A 17094-nucleotide genomic window follows, 5' to 3' on the forward strand; every position below is an offset into this window, starting at 1 on the left:
CCCGACTCGACATAAGCATGATGAATTAAAGATTTCAACCAAGATGCCAAAGAAATGGCAGAAGCCTTCTGACCTTTCCTAGAACCGGAAAAGATAACAAATAGACTAGAAGTCTTTCGGAAATTCTTAGTAGCTTCAACATAATATTTCAAAGCTCTAACTACATCTAAAGAATGCAATGATTTCTCCTTAGAATTCTTAGGATTAGGACACAATGAAGGAACTACAATTTCTCTACTAATGTTGTTAGAATTCACAACCTTAGGTAAAAATTTAAAAGAAGTTCGCAACACCGCCTTATCCTGATGAAAAATCAGAAAAGGAGACTCACAAGAAAGAGCAGATAAATCAGAAACTCTTCTGGCAGAAGAGATGGCCAAAAGGAACAAAACTTTCCAAGAAAGTAATTTAATGTCCAATGAATGCATAGGTTCAAACGGAGGAGCTTGAAGAGCCCCCAAAACCAAATTCAAACTCCAAGGAGGAAAAATTGACTTAATGACAGGTTTTATACGAACCAAAGCTTGTACAAAACAATGAATATCAGGAAGATTAGCAATCTTTCTGTGAAAAAGAACAGAAAGAGCAGAGATTTGTCCTTTCAAGGAACTTGCAGACAAACCTTTATCCAAACCATCCTGAAGAAACTGTAAAATTCTCGGAATTCTAAAAGAATGCCAGGAAAAATGATGAGAAAGACACCAAGAAATATAAGTCTTTTCAGACTATAATATATCTCCCTAGATACGGATTTACGAGCCTGTAACATATTATTAATCACAGAGTCAGAGAAACCTCTTTGACTAAGAATCAAGCGTTCAATCTCCATACCTTTAAATTTAAGGATTTGAGATCCTGATGGAAAAAAGGACCTTGTTACAGAAGGGTCTGGTCTTAACGGAAGAGTCCACGGTTGGCAAGAGGCCATCCGGACAAGATCCGCATACCAAAACCTGTGAGGCCATGCTGGAGCCACCAGCAGAACAAACGAGCATTCCTTCAGAATCTTGGAGATTACTCTTGGAAGAAGAACTAGAGGCGGAAAGATATAGGCAGGATGATACTTCCAAGGAAGTGACAACGCATCCACTGCTTCCGCTTGAGGATCCCTGGATCTGGACAGATACTTGGGAAGTTTCTTGTTTAGATGAGAAGCCATCAGATCTATTTCTGGAAGACCCCACATTTGAACAATCTGAAGAAATACCTCTGGGTGAAGAGACCATTCGCCCGGATGTAATGTTTGGCGGCTGAGATAATCTGCTTCCCAATTGTCTATACCTGGGATATGAACCGCAGAAACTAGACAGGAGCTGGATTCCGCCCATACCAGAATTCGAGATACTTCTTTCATAGCCAGAGGACTGTGAGTCCCTCCTTGATGATTGATGTATGCCACAGTTGTGACATTGTCTGTCTGAAAACAAATGAACGATTCTCTCTTTAGAAGAGGCCAAGACTGAAGTGCTCTGAAAATTGCACGGAGTTCCAAAATATTGATCGGTAATCTCACCTCCTGAGATTCCCAAACCCCTTGTGCTGTCAGAGACCCCCAAACAGCTCCCCAACCTGTCAGACTTGCATCTGTTGAAATTACAGTCCAGGTCGGAAGAACAAAAGAAGCCCCCTGAACTAAACGATGGTTATCTGTCCACCACATCAGAGAGTGTCGTACAATCGGTGTTAAAGATATTAATTGAGATATCTTTGTGTAATCCCTGCACCACTGGTTCAGCATACAGAGCTGAAGAGGTCGCATGTGAAAACGAGCAAAGGGGATCGCGTCCGATGCTGCAGTCATAAGACCTAGAATTTCCATGCATAAAGCTACCGAAGGGAATGATTGTGACTGAAGGTTTCGACAAGCTGATATCAACTTTAGACGTCTCTTGTCTGTCAAAGACAGAGTCATGGACACTGAATCTATCTGGAAACCTAAAAAGGTTACCCTTGTCTGAGGAATCAATGAACTTTTTGGTAAATTGATCCTCCAACCATGATCTTGAAGAACACAAGTCGATTCGTATGAGATTCTGCTAAATGTGAAGACTGAGCAAGTACCAAGATATCGTCCAAATAATCCACAATACCCTGTTCTCTGATTACAGACAGAAGGGCACCGAGAACCTTTGTAAAAATTATTGGAGCTGTAGCTAGGCCAAACGGTAGAGCCACAAACTGGTAATGCTTGTCTAGGAAAGAGAATCTCAGAAACTGATAGTGATCTGGATGAATCGGAATATGCAGATATGCATCCTGTAAATCTATTGTGGACATATAATGCTCTTGCTGAACAAAAGGCAGGATAGTCCTTACAGTTACCATTTTGAATGTTGGTATCCTTACATAACAATTCAATATTTTTAGATCCAGAACTGGTCTGAAGGAATTCTCCTTCTTTGGTACAATGAAGAGATTTGAATAAAACCCCAGCCCCTGTTCCAGAACTGGAACTGGCATAATTACTCCAGCCAACTCTAGATCTGAAACACATTTCAGAAATGCTTGAGCCTTCGCTAGGTTTACTGGGACACGGGAAAGAAAAAATCTCTTTGCAGGAGGCCTTATCTTGAAGCCAATTCTGTACCCTTCTGAAACAATGTTTTGAATCCAGAGATTGTGAACGGAATTGAACCAAATTTCTTTGAAAAAACGTAATCTGCCCCCTACCAGCTGAGCTGGAATGAGGGCCGCACCTTCATGTGGACTTGGGAGCTGGCTTTGGTTTTCTAAAAGGCTTGGATTTATTCCAGACTGGAGATGGTTTCCAAACTGATACCGCTCCTGAGGATGAAGGATCAGGCTTTTGTTCCTTGTTGTGACGAAAGGAACAAAAACTATTATTAGACCTAAATTTACCTTTAGATTTTTTATCCTGTGGTAAAAAAGTTCCTTTCCCTCCAGTAACAGTTGAGATAATAGAATCCAACTGAGAACCAAATAATTTATTACCCTGGAAAGAAAGGGAAAGCAGAGTAGACTTAGAAGACATATCAGCATTCCAAGTTTTAAGCCATAAAGCTCTTCTAGCTAAAATAGTTAGAGACATATACCTGACATCAACTCTAATGATATCAAAGATGGCATCACAAATAAAATTATTAGCATGTTGTAGAAGAATAATAATGCTATGAGAATTATGATCTGTTACTTGTTGCGCTAAAGCTTCTAACCAAAAGGTTGAAGCTGCAGCAACATCCGCTAAAGATATAGCAGGTCTAAGAAGATTACCTGAACACAAGTAAGCTTTTCTTAGAAAGGATTCAATTTTCCTATCTAAAGGATCCTTAAAGGAAGTACCATCTGCCGTAGGAATAGTAGTACGCTTAGCAAGAGTAGAGACAGCCCCATCAACCTTAGGGATTTTGTCCCAAAATTCTAATCTGTCAGATGGCACAGGATATAATTGCTTAAAACGTTTAGAAGGAGTAAAAGAATTACCCAAATTATTCCATTCCCTGGAAATTACTTCAGAAATAGCACCAGGGACAGGAAAAACTTCTGGAATAACTATAGGAGATTTAAAAACCTTATCTAAACGTTTAGATTTAGTATCAAGAGGACTAGAATCCTCAATTTCTAAAGCAATTAGGACTTCTTTAAGTAAAGAACGAATAAATTCCATTTTAAATAAATATGAAGATTTATCAGCATCAACCTCTGAGACAGAATCCTCTGAATCAGAAGAAACAATATCAGTATCAGAATGATGATGTTCATTTAAAAATTCATCTGAAAAATGAGAAGTTTTAAAAGACTTTTTACGTTTACTAGAAGGAGGAATAACAGACATAGCCTTCTTAATAGATTTAGAAACAAAATCTCTTATGTTATCAGGAACACTCTGAGTATTAGATGTTGACGGAACAGCAACAGGTAATGTAACAGTACTAAAGGAAATATTATCTGCATTAGCAAGTTTGTCATGACAAACAGTACAAACAACAGCTGGAGGAACAGATACCAAAAGTTTACAGCAGATACACTTAGCTTTGGTAGCTCCAGCACCAGGCAGGGATTTTCCAGAAGTATCTTCTGACTCAGCTTCAACGTGGGACATCTTGCAATATGTAATAGAAAAAACAACATATAAAGCAAAATTGATCAAATTCCTTAAATGACAGTTTCAGGAATGGGAAAAAATGCCAGTGGACAAGCTTCTAGCAACCAGAAGCAATAAATAATGAGACTTAAATAATGTGGAGACAATAGTGACGCCCATATTTTTTTAGCGCCAAAAAAGACGCCCACATTATTTGGCGCCTAAATGCTTTTGGCGCCAAATGACGCCACAACCGGAATGCCGACACCTTTGGCGCAAAAAAACGTCAAAAATGACGCAACTTCCGGCGACACGTATGACGCCGGAAACAGAAAAATTTTTTGCGTCAAAAAAGTTCGCGCCAAGAATGACGCAATAAAATGAAGCATTTTCAGCCCCCGCGAGCCTAACAGCCCACAGGGAAAAAGTCAAATTGATAAGGTAAGAAAAAATGATTTATTCATATGCATTATCCCAAATATGAAACAGACTGTCTGAAATAAGGAACGTTGAACATCCTGAGTCAAGGCAAATAAATGTTTGAATACATATATTTAGAACTTTATATAAAAGTGCCCAACCATAGCGTAGAGTGTCACAGAAAATAAGACTTACTTACCCCAGGACACTCATCTACATGTAGTAGAAAGCCAAACCAGTACTGAAACGAGAATCAGTAGAGGATATGGTATATATAAGAGTATATCGTCGATCTGAAAAGGGAGGTAAAAGATGAATCTCTACGACCGATAACAGAGAACCTATGAAATAGTCCCCGTAGAAGGAGATCACTGCATTCAAATAGGCAATACTCTCCTCACATCCCTCTGACATTCACTGCACGCTGAGAGGAAAACCGGGCTCCAACTTGCTGCGGAGCGCATATCAACGTAGAATCTAGCACAAACTTACTTCACCACCTCCATAGGAGGCAAAGTTTGTAAAAACTGATTTGTGGGTGTGGTAAGGGGTGTATTTATAGGCATTTTGAGGTTTGGGAAACTTTGCCCCTCCTGGTAGGAATGTATATCCCATACGTCACTAGCTCATGCACTCTTGCTAATTACATGAAAGAAATGAAATTTTTGTGGAAAAAAAAAATACACAAAAAAAAAAAAAACAACACACAAAACACTCTTTACTTTGAACTCTTCCTTACTCCACATACTATATTAAACCCTGCCATGTATTCATATGCAATCTCACAATTTGTCTTTTCCGCACCAAAATATTAATTCACTCATGTCTCATGTGGCTTTCCCAACTTCCTCCCCACAATCTACTAATATCAGCTAGCCTGCTTTGTCAGTTCCTATAATGGCTCCCCATATGCTTTGGAATCCAAATAAAAATATTTACCCTAACCTATAAAACACTGAAGAACCTCATCCTCAATTTACAACTGGAACTACAACCCACGGGACAAGCTACCACAACTATTCACCTCACCCTACAATGGTAGATTTTAGGTTTTCTAGAGTAGGGCCCCCTCATATTTATTTTGTTTAGCCTAATTAATGTATTTTTTTACCATTAATCAATATCATTATGTACTCATGTACACAGCACTGGAAGTTATCATTTACTTGTCAAGCACTGCTAAATGAGAATATAGTATCACACATAGTATAAAATATATAATACAATATAAATTAAATATATAAAATATAATTACAAACAGCGCCACCATATTTCATAGTACTAATCTGAATACATGGAATGCATAAGAATTATAACAATACATTAATAACAATACATATTAATACAGGAGATAAGCCTCCCACAAAAGTCTACAATCTAATTTAAACAAGGCAGATTAAACAAATCAATAGCATGCCACATAAAATGTGTAACTTGTTAATGCTGTGTGAATTACCTTAACATGCTGTGTCCGTTGCAGAAGTCTCCTGTACAAGTTTCTCGTCTTTTCAAATTCCTCTTGCTCTATTTCAAAGTCAATATAGGATTTCCATAGTACCTATTAGAGTGAAATGAGAGTAAAAAAAAAACCCCAGTTCTACCATGTTTCCTACTCTGCTTCTGTAGTTTGAAACCAAAACAAACGTAGACATTTTTTTAAAAAACTGTTTCTGCTACATTATATCTTAAAATTAAAATATTTTAATATCCAAATCAAAGTTCTGGGGAGCGTATCTTAAAAACACAAACTTTATTTTCCAATGGTTAAAATGTATAATAAACGGATACAATGTTTCTTTACTTCACACACGCTGGTGCTTGACAGCGTCACAGATCAGCTGACTTGTTTCGGCCTATAGCTGTAATCATAGATGAATGACCTGAATGCTGATTCAGTCCATTCTTAAAACGAGAACTTTGATCTCATTGGGTTAAAAGTAAAATGTTGTTGCTCTGCTCCACACTAATACATAGACAACACCTATACTTTTCATTATTCTTAAAGGGACAGTCCAAAAAAAAACCCTTATATGATTTAAATAGGGAATGTAATTTTAAACAACTTTGCAATTATAGATACAAGATAATCAGAGGTAAAAAGTATTTCTATAACCGTATTAGTTAAGCAAAATGGGTAATAAAGGGATTATCTTTCTTTTTAAACAACACAAATTCTGGTGTTGACTGTCCCTTTAACATAGTTCATAACTCTAATTATTATATTACATATTACACTTAGTAATGCAAAGCAATTAATTCCTGTATTCTCATTTAGCATATAAATAATGCCATTTACATAAAATACTCTTAACCTCTACCTGATTTTACACCAACTCTACTTATCTCCATCTTCATTTGTACAAGGAGCTTACATTTCAGAGACACACATCCCTTGCTCTTCTAATCAACTATTGAATTAGTCACTTCTTTACCAAACACATAGAATAGAAAAGCAACTCACAAAGTGGCCTCCTTATAGGGACAACCATAAACCTGGCCAACAGCCCAGAGCTTATTCACAATAATACATTTCTTGTATTTCTTTTCTAGTTTGTAACTTAAAAATCGAAAAAGTTTCTCTTTTTGAAAGGATATAATCTAAATCTTCTCCCATTTCGGATGTTTTTACTATCTGAATAATTGTCCATCTCAGACTCAGCTTGTTTCAAATGTTTTTTCTTTAAAATGTTGCATCAATGGTGTTGATAGAGTGCCAGCTTTTATGTCTGTTTAATGTTCTCATTCTAACCTCAACATGTCGTGAGCCCTACGTATTGTACTCGACATTCCACACTTGTTAGCAAATAGAGACAATATGTGGATCTACAGTTTAGATACTCCCTGCGTTCAAACAATGTTCCTGTGGTCGTGGTTAACAGAGTATTTTATGTCATGGAAATTATTTATATGCTAAATGAGAATATAGGAATTCATTTCTTGGCATTACTAAGTTTAATATGTAATATGATTACAGTTATGAACTATGTTAAGAATAATTAAATGCATAGGTGTTTTCTATGTATTAGTGTGAAGCAGAGCAGCGTCATTTACTTTTAACCCAATGAGAGCAAGGCTCTCCTCGCTTTAAGAACGGACTGAATCAGCATACAGTTCATTCAGTTATGATTACGGCTATAGGCCGAAACAAGTCAGCTGATCTGTTACGCTGTTGAGCACCGGCGTGTGTGAAGCAAAAACCCATTGTATCCAGGTTGTTATACATTTTAACCATTGGAAAATAAAGTAGTAAAGTGTTTTTATGAATACGCTCTCCAGAACTTGATTTGAAAATTATAACCTTTGACGTTTAATACTGGGTTGAGCGAAGGTATTGGAAGGTGGCACCGTGAAGCGGTTTGGCACTGGTAACAAATACTGAAGTGAAAGAGGCAAGGAACTGTTTATTCAGAGGAGGAGAGAAGCTACACCTTTACATGAAGAAAAAAAGAATATGGAGTGTGCGGTAAGCAGATACAGAAAATTATAACAAAGGGGATACCCCGCAATAGAAGTGCTCTCCCTGTAGAACGGATATTAAGGTACAGAATGATAACCATAATGTGAATGCTGCAGTGTTAAGGACCACAGCAAATATTAAAACATATTACATTTCTAAATAGGGTTTCTAACCATTTAAAAGGGACTGTGGTATTTTGTCAATTAAAATATTTTGCCTGATGAATGCGCATTTCATTACTATAACCTTAAAACAAAATCAGCCCTGACTAGCAGTGGTGTAATTCTTACTTCTGGCATGTCTAGTCGAGGTTGTCCAATAGCTAATTCATACACAGCTCGAGCTCGATCAGTATCTCCCAAAATGGTCTCCAGCTCTGAAAACTTAATCCACGTTGTGCAGTTTTCAGGCGCAAACTCCAGGAACTTTTCATACAATTTACGGCACCTGTCAAACTCTCGCAGCTGCAGCTCCAACTCTATGTAACCCTTGAAGAGCTTGTGCTTCGGGCATTTGCCTATAGAACTACCCTGTTTTATTTAAAATAAAGCATAACATTACACTAAATTACCATTTATACTTTTTATTCCTGTGAAAACGTCCTATTTGATCATACAAATGAAATTCAAAGCATGCAATAAATTACTATAAACCGTATGAAGCACAATTTAGAGGGAACTGCCAGTCATTGAGAGGAAACATTTATTAATGTATATACATGTGCCAAGAAAAGGGACATTTCATGGTGGCAGGTTGTCACAAATTGTTTGAATATTTATTAAAACAATGAATTTTGGTGCTCCAAAACCTGTGTGATAAAGGCTGAATTGAATGATAAACAGGGATGTGCAACTTCATTGCATGTAAAAACTACATTCCCAAGATTAATGCAAAATTATTGTGTTTGATTACATTTCATATTGTGACTACTTCATGTTGTACCCAAAAACAGGCAATGACAGAGTGGATGCAAATGGCTGTCCACACTTGGTGACATGAGGCATTATAGTGCAAATCTACACATTCTAATCCTACTAGTTGATATGGAAAGTATACCATATTTGTACCACATCATGCAATTGCCTAAAGACTGTTCCTTTATATATTGGACTTACCAGGGCTCTGCGAGCCAAGAAGAGATTTTTCTGGCGTATTTCAAATTGAGCATACAGCAACCACATTTTTGCAAATGTAAACTAAAAAAAAAAAAAAAAACAGTGCACAGTTAGTAACAGTATCTGCTCAATTTCACATTACATTATTAGTTTGCATATATGTTTTTCCCTGCTCGCAAATTATATTGATGTCAAAGTAAAGGTGGATGTACAGAACTAGTTGAATGTTTGATATAACTTACAAATACACATTTCTATAGGGAAACTTTACCGGGACTTTGTGCTTATTCATTTTATAAAAAAGTGCACAAGGAGGGCATAGAACTACACATGCAAGGACAAAGACCTTCATGTAAATATAAAAAAAAGCCACACAACTGAGAACAGCTGAAGGAATATAAGTGTCACTCGGGGTGCAGTCTCTCTTAGCTCACTAAGCCTTTCATACAACGAGAAACAGATTTGACACTAGTCTTACCTTTTTGTGAGGGACTAATTCTAAGCATGCCTGGTACACTTGTCTTGTCCTTTCTGGATCCTGCAAAACAAACTAGATGGTAATCTCATATATAACACCTAACTATACAGTAAATCAGAGGGTGATGTGTGTATTCTGGCCAGGCTCCTTTAGTTTAGGAGCAAAGGATAGACTTTATACACGTGTAGAATACTTCAAAAAGTTAGAAGCCTTGGCTCCCTGGTTCCCGGGTGTGTCAAGCTTTGCTATAAATTATCGATTTGCATTTTGTTTCATTGGATATCATTTTTTTTCAACAAAATAAATAACCTAACAAATGCACTAATTTAAATAAAAAATATATACAAACAAAATCCGTTAATATATATTTGTTATTTGAATTTGCTTTTAAAGGTTAATAACTATAGCACGCTAGGGAGCCACACTAATAAGACACTTCTTCAGAGTCTAGGGCTGTGCTAAAAGAAGGATTTGTGCGGCTGTAGACTGGAGCCTAGGCTAAAGGAGTAGGTCCATTAATACAGGCTCTGGGATCCGCTGTACTAATCCTCCTATTAGCGCGATCCAGGACGATGTGTGTCGGATTAGCAAGGCTCCCCAGCACGCTATAGATAAGTAAAAGTCCTAAGGTAACACTGTGCCACCTGCAGCAAAGTTATATTTACATTTGTTTTAACAAAAAAGAACTTAAATGTTAAATATTCAGTAAAGTAAACAAATACCTAATAGTGCAGCAAATATTCGGAAATACATTTTCCAGAAAATTCATTACTAATGATTTGTTCTAAACAAGTTATTTGCTGCTGCAAATGTCTACTATAAATACAGTAAAATCAAAGAACTTATGTACCATATCCCATGGAAAATAGGTTAGTGCCAAAGTTTTAAGTTTTCACTCATACTAAGAAAACCCTAAGTATGACTAGAGGAATTAAACTGAAAAAATACCATGATCTATGAGATCTCCCGAGCAGGGGCGAAGAAACTGGCTCACGGAGCAAAATTTAAAAATTCTTTTTCCCCTCCAATTCTAAGGCATAACCTTTACCCTTCTAGACCTTCCATGTCTCACTTTAATTTATTTTTAAATGGGGCAGTCACAGCAACAAATATACAGAAATTGACATGAACACACACAGGCACTCACAGACATACACATATGCGTGTGCACACACAGCCAAATCATAGATATAGACACAAAATATTAAATTATCCTGCGCCAATATCTACTCCCAGATTTGCTATCCAAATACTAGACCTAAAATCAGGGACATTGGCATGAACAAGGGGCAAGACCCAAATTTAACCAAAATCATAAGGACCAAACAGAGATTGAAGAAATACCCCTAAGGGTTCTTTTTTAGGGAAAACTTCTACAGGACTGTACAACAGAATAGAACAGAATTAGAGGAGCCCACAACAGAACAGAATCAGAGGAGCCCCCACTACATAAGTTGGGAAATGAGACAACGCTCAAACAAAAGAACTTTAGAACAAAGAAAGGGACTAGGGAAGGAAGTAGAATTAGAGCAGCCAAACAGAAGGCAGAGGAGAGAGGAAGAGAGAGATTAAGCATCTTTAATCTGACAAACACCGATTTAGATAATAATATTAACCTTTTGAGTAAGGGTCTTAATTATGCACCAAAATCTTTGCCAAACGAGTTTGAAATATTCATAGATATTCAGAAGTTTAATAGAAAGTTAACTCTGAAGTGTTATTTCTCTAAAAACCCTATAAATAATACTAATGCAAATTACTTTGAGTATAAGGATCTGGAACTTAAAAAGTCTAGACACATTGTATATTCAGGAAATGGTAGAGTCACAATAAATTGAATTTAATAAGACTATGGAGGAACTCCTAAACATTTCAATATATGAGGAGGAACCCCAAATTTGCCATAGTACCCTCAAACGCCCATCTACTTTTTACCCGATTGGGGCTCAAGGAGATCAGATTCCTGTCTTTACTCGTTTAGTGACAAATGACGTTTTTTCTCAAATTAAAGAAAAAAGGGATAATTAAACAAATAATTATAATTTTATTTAACAAACCTGGAGAGGAAATTTCTCAAAAAACACATGAATAATGACAATATCATATTTAGGGCTGCCGATAAGGGAGGTGGCATTGTAATACAGACTAGATCAGATTATCTTAAAGAGGTATATTAACCTCTTAAACGATAAGGATACATATTGCATATTGGACAAGGATCCAACTAAAATATACCAATTAAAATCCATCTTGGCTAATGAAAATACAGAAGGGATTCTAAAAAATGATGAATGTAGATTTTTACAGGAAGTAGATCCTAGGATTAAGATTTTTTTTTACCACCTCCCGAAAGTCCACAAGTGCACAGAACAACCGCCAGGTAGGCCTATCATCTTGGGAATTGATTCCCTGAGTGATAATGTCTCTAAGTACATTGACTATTATCTGCAATATTGTCAAAAATACTAAAGCATATTTGAAGGACACTACACATACTATTAACATCTTTGAGGGTATCCAGTGGAGGTTGAACTATTTTTGGATAACATGTGTTGTATCGGCACTGTATACGTCCATACCACATGTTAAGGGCATTAAAGCAGTAGAAACAGAATTGTAGTATTTCTGATAGTCATCAGAAATTTATTTTGGAATGGATTAAATTTATCCTTAAACATAATTATTTTATTTTTGAAAATACATATTACAGACAAATTAGAGGTACAACGATGGGGACTACATTTGCCCCATCGTACGTATATATATATATATATATATATATATATATATATATATACACACACACACACACATACTTTTGAAAATGAATATATATGGCGTACTAATCGCTTTAATGATAATATAATCAAATACCACAAATACATTGATGACATCATACTTTGGGAAGGGGATGTCACCACAGTGAATGATTTTATAAGATACATCAATGAGAACGATTACAATTTAAGATTCACGGAAAAGCACTCCAAAACGGAGATTGAGTTCCTAGATTTACGTCTTTTTATTAATCCTGAAAACAAAACTGCAGTATTCAATTTTAGAAAGCCCACAGACAGAAATAGCTATATCAATTACAGGAGTGCCCATCACAAGAAATGGAAGGACAATGTACCATTCGGTCAATTTCTCAAACTTTGAAGAAATTGTACCTGTTAAGAAGATTTTAACAGTGAAGCCAAGATTATGACCAAGAATTTTAGGAATAAGGGTTATAGTTTAAGTATAGAAGAGTTCTGCCTTAGAGCACAGGATCATGATAGAGACCAACTATTAAAAAAGGAGACCATTGGTAAGAATAATAAAAACCAACAGGACAAGAGGGAAGCAGCCAGATCTGTTACTACTTATGAGCGCAATAAAATTAAGGAAGTTTTTAAAAAACACTGGGGGATTTTAAAGTCAGACACTATTCTAGCTCCTATTCTTATGGATAACCCTTTGATAACATTCAAAAAGGGAAGAAATCTTAAAAACCTTTTGGCCCCGAGTAAACTGAGGTCTATCAAGAAAGAGAAAACTACCCCGAGTAACTGGTTAAGCTTAAAAGAAGGCACATACAATGTGGTAAAAATAATTGTTGGATGTGTAAGCATATAAATATGAATTAAAAATGTAGTAACAGTAACCATACAACAGTATTTAATATCCAAAGTTGCTGCACCTGTGATTTTACCCATGTTGTGTATCTTTTAACATGCTGGTGTGACCTAATCTATGTAGGTCGCACGAAAAGAAAAAAAGACGTAGATTTTCAGAGCATCTTTACAACATTAAAAATAAATTAGATAAACAGTGTACCTGTTCATTTTATAGATTGCCATATGGGAGCGATCCCACAACCTTAAAAATACAAATCATTGACTGGATACCTCCAAGTAGAAAGAATAGATTATTAACGCTTAGGAAAAAGGAAACTTTCTGGATACAAAAACTGAACTGTTTACATCCTATGTGTTTAAATGTAGATCTAGACTTAGCTGCTTTTATGTAATTCCAAGTATTTATTATGTTACAAGATACATTCTTCTAATTTCTGCTCTATGAAAGATTATTAACGTAGGAAATTTTAGTTTATTTTAAGCTTTTTGATAAAATAATAAAGAATTTATGAAATTATATTGCTATAAATTCACTGTGTAACTTTTGATGAATTTGGATCCCTCATGTAACCCTTGATGAAATTGGATTTTTAATTGCTCATAGTGAATACTTGCACTGTTTTTCTTTATTGTTTTTTTTAATTATTTATAAATGTAGTACCTATAATGTATACTTAATATAGTTTGTAGATGTGTTTTAATCAAGATGTTTCAGCAGTTGTGAGAGGTTAATGAGACATAAGAGACTGTTCTAGGTGCAGTGTTTGTACCAATGAGAAAGGCACACTGGATATTTAAAGGGAACCGCCTCCTGATACTCCGATTATTCATCCTCTTGAGAAAGACTGCGCGTATATCGGTAGAAACGCGTTGAGGTTTTTTGGGATTAATTAAAGGACTCTTAGCCTCCTGACATCCCGTACACCTGCTCTGGATCAAAGGACAGACACTCTGATACATGCAAGACGTTTAGAAGATAGCTGCCAGTGATGCGTTGAGGGACGCTGACTGTGGATAACGATCGCAGAGGAAGATTAATTTCTACGAGACTTTGGAAGTATTTTTATAAGACCATATGCAATAAATTGATTTTAAAGGGATAGTAAAGACCAAATTAAACTTTGATGATTCAGATAGGGCATGTAATGTTAAACAAAGTTCTAATTTACTTTTATCATCAAATGTGCTTTGTTCTCTTGTTATTCTTAATTGAACGCTAAATCTAGGTAGGTTCATATGCTAATTTCTAAGCCCTTGAAGGCCGCCTCTTGCATTTGACAGCTAGAGGGCATTAATTCATGTGTTTCATATAGATAACATTATGCTCATGCACGTGGAGTTATTTAAGAGTCAGCACTAATTGCCTGAAATACAAGTCTGTCAAAAGATCTGAGATAAGGAGGCAGTCAGCAGAAGCTTAGATACAAGTTAATCACAGAGGTAAAAAGTATATTTCTGTAACAGTGATGGTTATGCAAAACTGGGGAATGGTAAATAAAGGGATTATCTATATTTTTAAACAATAACATTTTGGTGTTTACTATCTCTTTAACATTGCAAGTGCATTTCTGCAGTGTCATTTTTTTCATTACCGCTATACTACACTTGCATCTGGTTGCGCTGTGTTTCTTTCCAGATTCTCGACTCCTAACCTGGTCTACAACCCGGTTTCGCATACATTCATAGATATCAACATGCACACCCTCAGACTTATATCTCTGATATATACACAAACCCACACATCACATACTCATACACTAAAAGACACCCTTCCAAATCACAGACCCTTATACAGAGATACAGTTTGCAATGTGCATACACACACATACAGATAGTACAGGCACTCATTACACACTCACATAAAAGACAAACAATAGATACGTTCAATACAACACACATTTGTGGGACAGAAATACTCACAACAGAAATACACTATATGCACCATGTAAATATATCTAGAGAAAAATACTTTTATATAAATATAAAAATATAGAATTATAGGAGACCTAAATAAGGAATGTTTTAGGATTAATAAAACATTAGTAATCTAATAAGCATATGCGGGGAAAAAAAGTTTCTCTTAATTGCCAAAAATGTTTTCATTAAAGGGATATTAAACCCAAATTGTTTTCTTTCACGATTCAGATAGAGCATTACATTTTAAGCAACTTTCTAATTTATCCCTATTATCAATTTTTCTTCATTCTCTTTATTTGAAAAAGCAGGAATGAAAGATTAGGAGCCTGCCGATATTTTGGTTCAGCACCCTTGATAGAGCTTGCCGATTGGTGGCTACATTTAGGGACCAATCAGCAAGCGCTACCCAGGTGCTGGACATAAAATGGTCTGGCTCCTTAGCTTTTATGTCTGCTTTTTCAAATAAAGATAAAGAGAACAAAGAAAAATTGATAACAGGAGTAAATTAGAAAGTTGCTTAAAATTGCATGCGCTATCTGAATCGTGAAAGAAAATAAAATTGGGTTTAGTGTCCCTTTAAGGCCAACTACTGTCTAAAATGCACTGTAGCCTAAAACGTTATCCCAAATAAATAATGAAAAAAATGTAAGTAAACACTCATATAACACTCATATAATACATACAAATATGAGAACGTAAATGACTAAATGTGCGTCTGCTTTGCGTTATTGAAGACCTAGCGTAGAGAGTAAAAAAAAAAGTGCACCAAAGAACAAATATGTTTAAAATAAAGTGTTACACTCATAGATACATTGATAAAACTAAATATATAAGTGTTAATAAAAATATGTTAAAAAGGTATATGGTATAGGACAAGGTGTTTGAAACTTTGAATATATATTTAATGCTCCATTAAAAAGTCTATGGGGCGAATGCGTTCACACTGTTGCGATAGTCCTGAAGGTGCCATACGCCAGGTTTCTCTTGCGTGCAAACAATTTACAATACGTGCACTAATCCGCGTGCTATAAACATTTATTTCCAGCAGTTTTTTGCACGTGAAGTGCTAATTAGGGCGCCACTTGTAATCTGGCCCATAATGTCCTAAAGACCAAACACTGTGCAATTCAGAAACTAATACCCAGAGAAGGGTTCAATGAGCTAATTTCAAAGGGATTTTTTTCTTCTTCTTCTGATAGACCTAGGTGCGCTGATTTAGCTGGGTGCTAACTTAGACGCACACATCCATCTCATTAAAAAGGCACAGTATTTTTTTTTTGTATTCCTAATGTAGCTGGGTATGGTTCTTTAGCGGCACATACCCAGTTTATTAAAAAGGCAGTCATTTGTCCAATAGACCGAGAAGTGTTACTGTGCATACCCAGCTCCTTTAAAAGCCATGCCGAGTGTGGCCAGAACATGTTGCTATCGATGGCGACAGTGATACCGGTCTGGGCTTCTCTGGTGTGAGGCTATATGCTTAATATGACTTTAATCTGAAATAATGAGTAGAGGAAGTCACTCAGAAGCTGTTTCTAGAGTTCTAATATAAAATTATACGTAGAAAGAATTTAGTTTCAACCAGGTAAGGTGTTATACAAACAAACTCCGAATGCAAAACATCTTCCCTAAGGATTATTTGTGCTTGTATAATGCACACACACACAGAACTAGGGCTGCAGAAAATAATCGATTCAGTGATGCATCGCAATGCAGCCGTTAACGATGCTGCATCGATGCAGTGCAAGACCTGAATCGATTCAGGGGTCAGTGACATCATCGAGCAACGTCACGTGACCCCGCCTCTCGCTGACTGAACCAGGAAAGGGAGCGGAGATGTGCGGTGTGGGGCCCAGCTAAGGGGAGGGCTATGAAATCTCAGAATGTATCCCAGCTTCCTCTGGGACAGTGTTATGGATGATAAGATCGGGCGGACTACATCTCCCATCACGCAGTTCGAGGCCGGCCTCCAGTAGACAGTGCAAAGCCTTCCTGAGTTGGAGGATTCACTATTTCCTTCCTGGTTTCGGCTGAGTATATACAAT

At 36.4% G+C, this 17094-nt stretch overlaps 1 protein-coding gene across 1 annotated transcript in view; it reads right to left on the minus strand.

Moving 5' to 3' along the window:
- Positions 1–17094, minus strand: part of CRNKL1 (crooked neck pre-mRNA splicing factor 1) — a 60723-nt gene that overhangs the window by 9371 nt on the left and 34258 nt on the right. Inside the window, exons 9-12 of the mRNA XM_053712007.1 lie at positions 9513–9572; positions 9035–9115; positions 8210–8449; positions 5919–6020 (exon numbers count right to left, since the gene is read on the minus strand). Of these exons, the coding sequence (XP_053567982.1) occupies positions 5919–6020; positions 8210–8449; positions 9035–9115; positions 9513–9572 (483 nt within the window). The remainder of the gene's footprint in view (positions 1–5918; positions 6021–8209; positions 8450–9034; positions 9116–9512; positions 9573–17094) is intronic.

Source organism: Bombina bombina, chromosome 4 (genome assembly GCF_027579735.1).
Source record: "Bombina bombina isolate aBomBom1 chromosome 4, aBomBom1.pri, whole genome shotgun sequence".
Lineage (NCBI taxonomy): Eukaryota > Metazoa > Chordata > Amphibia > Anura > Bombinatoridae > Bombina > Bombina bombina.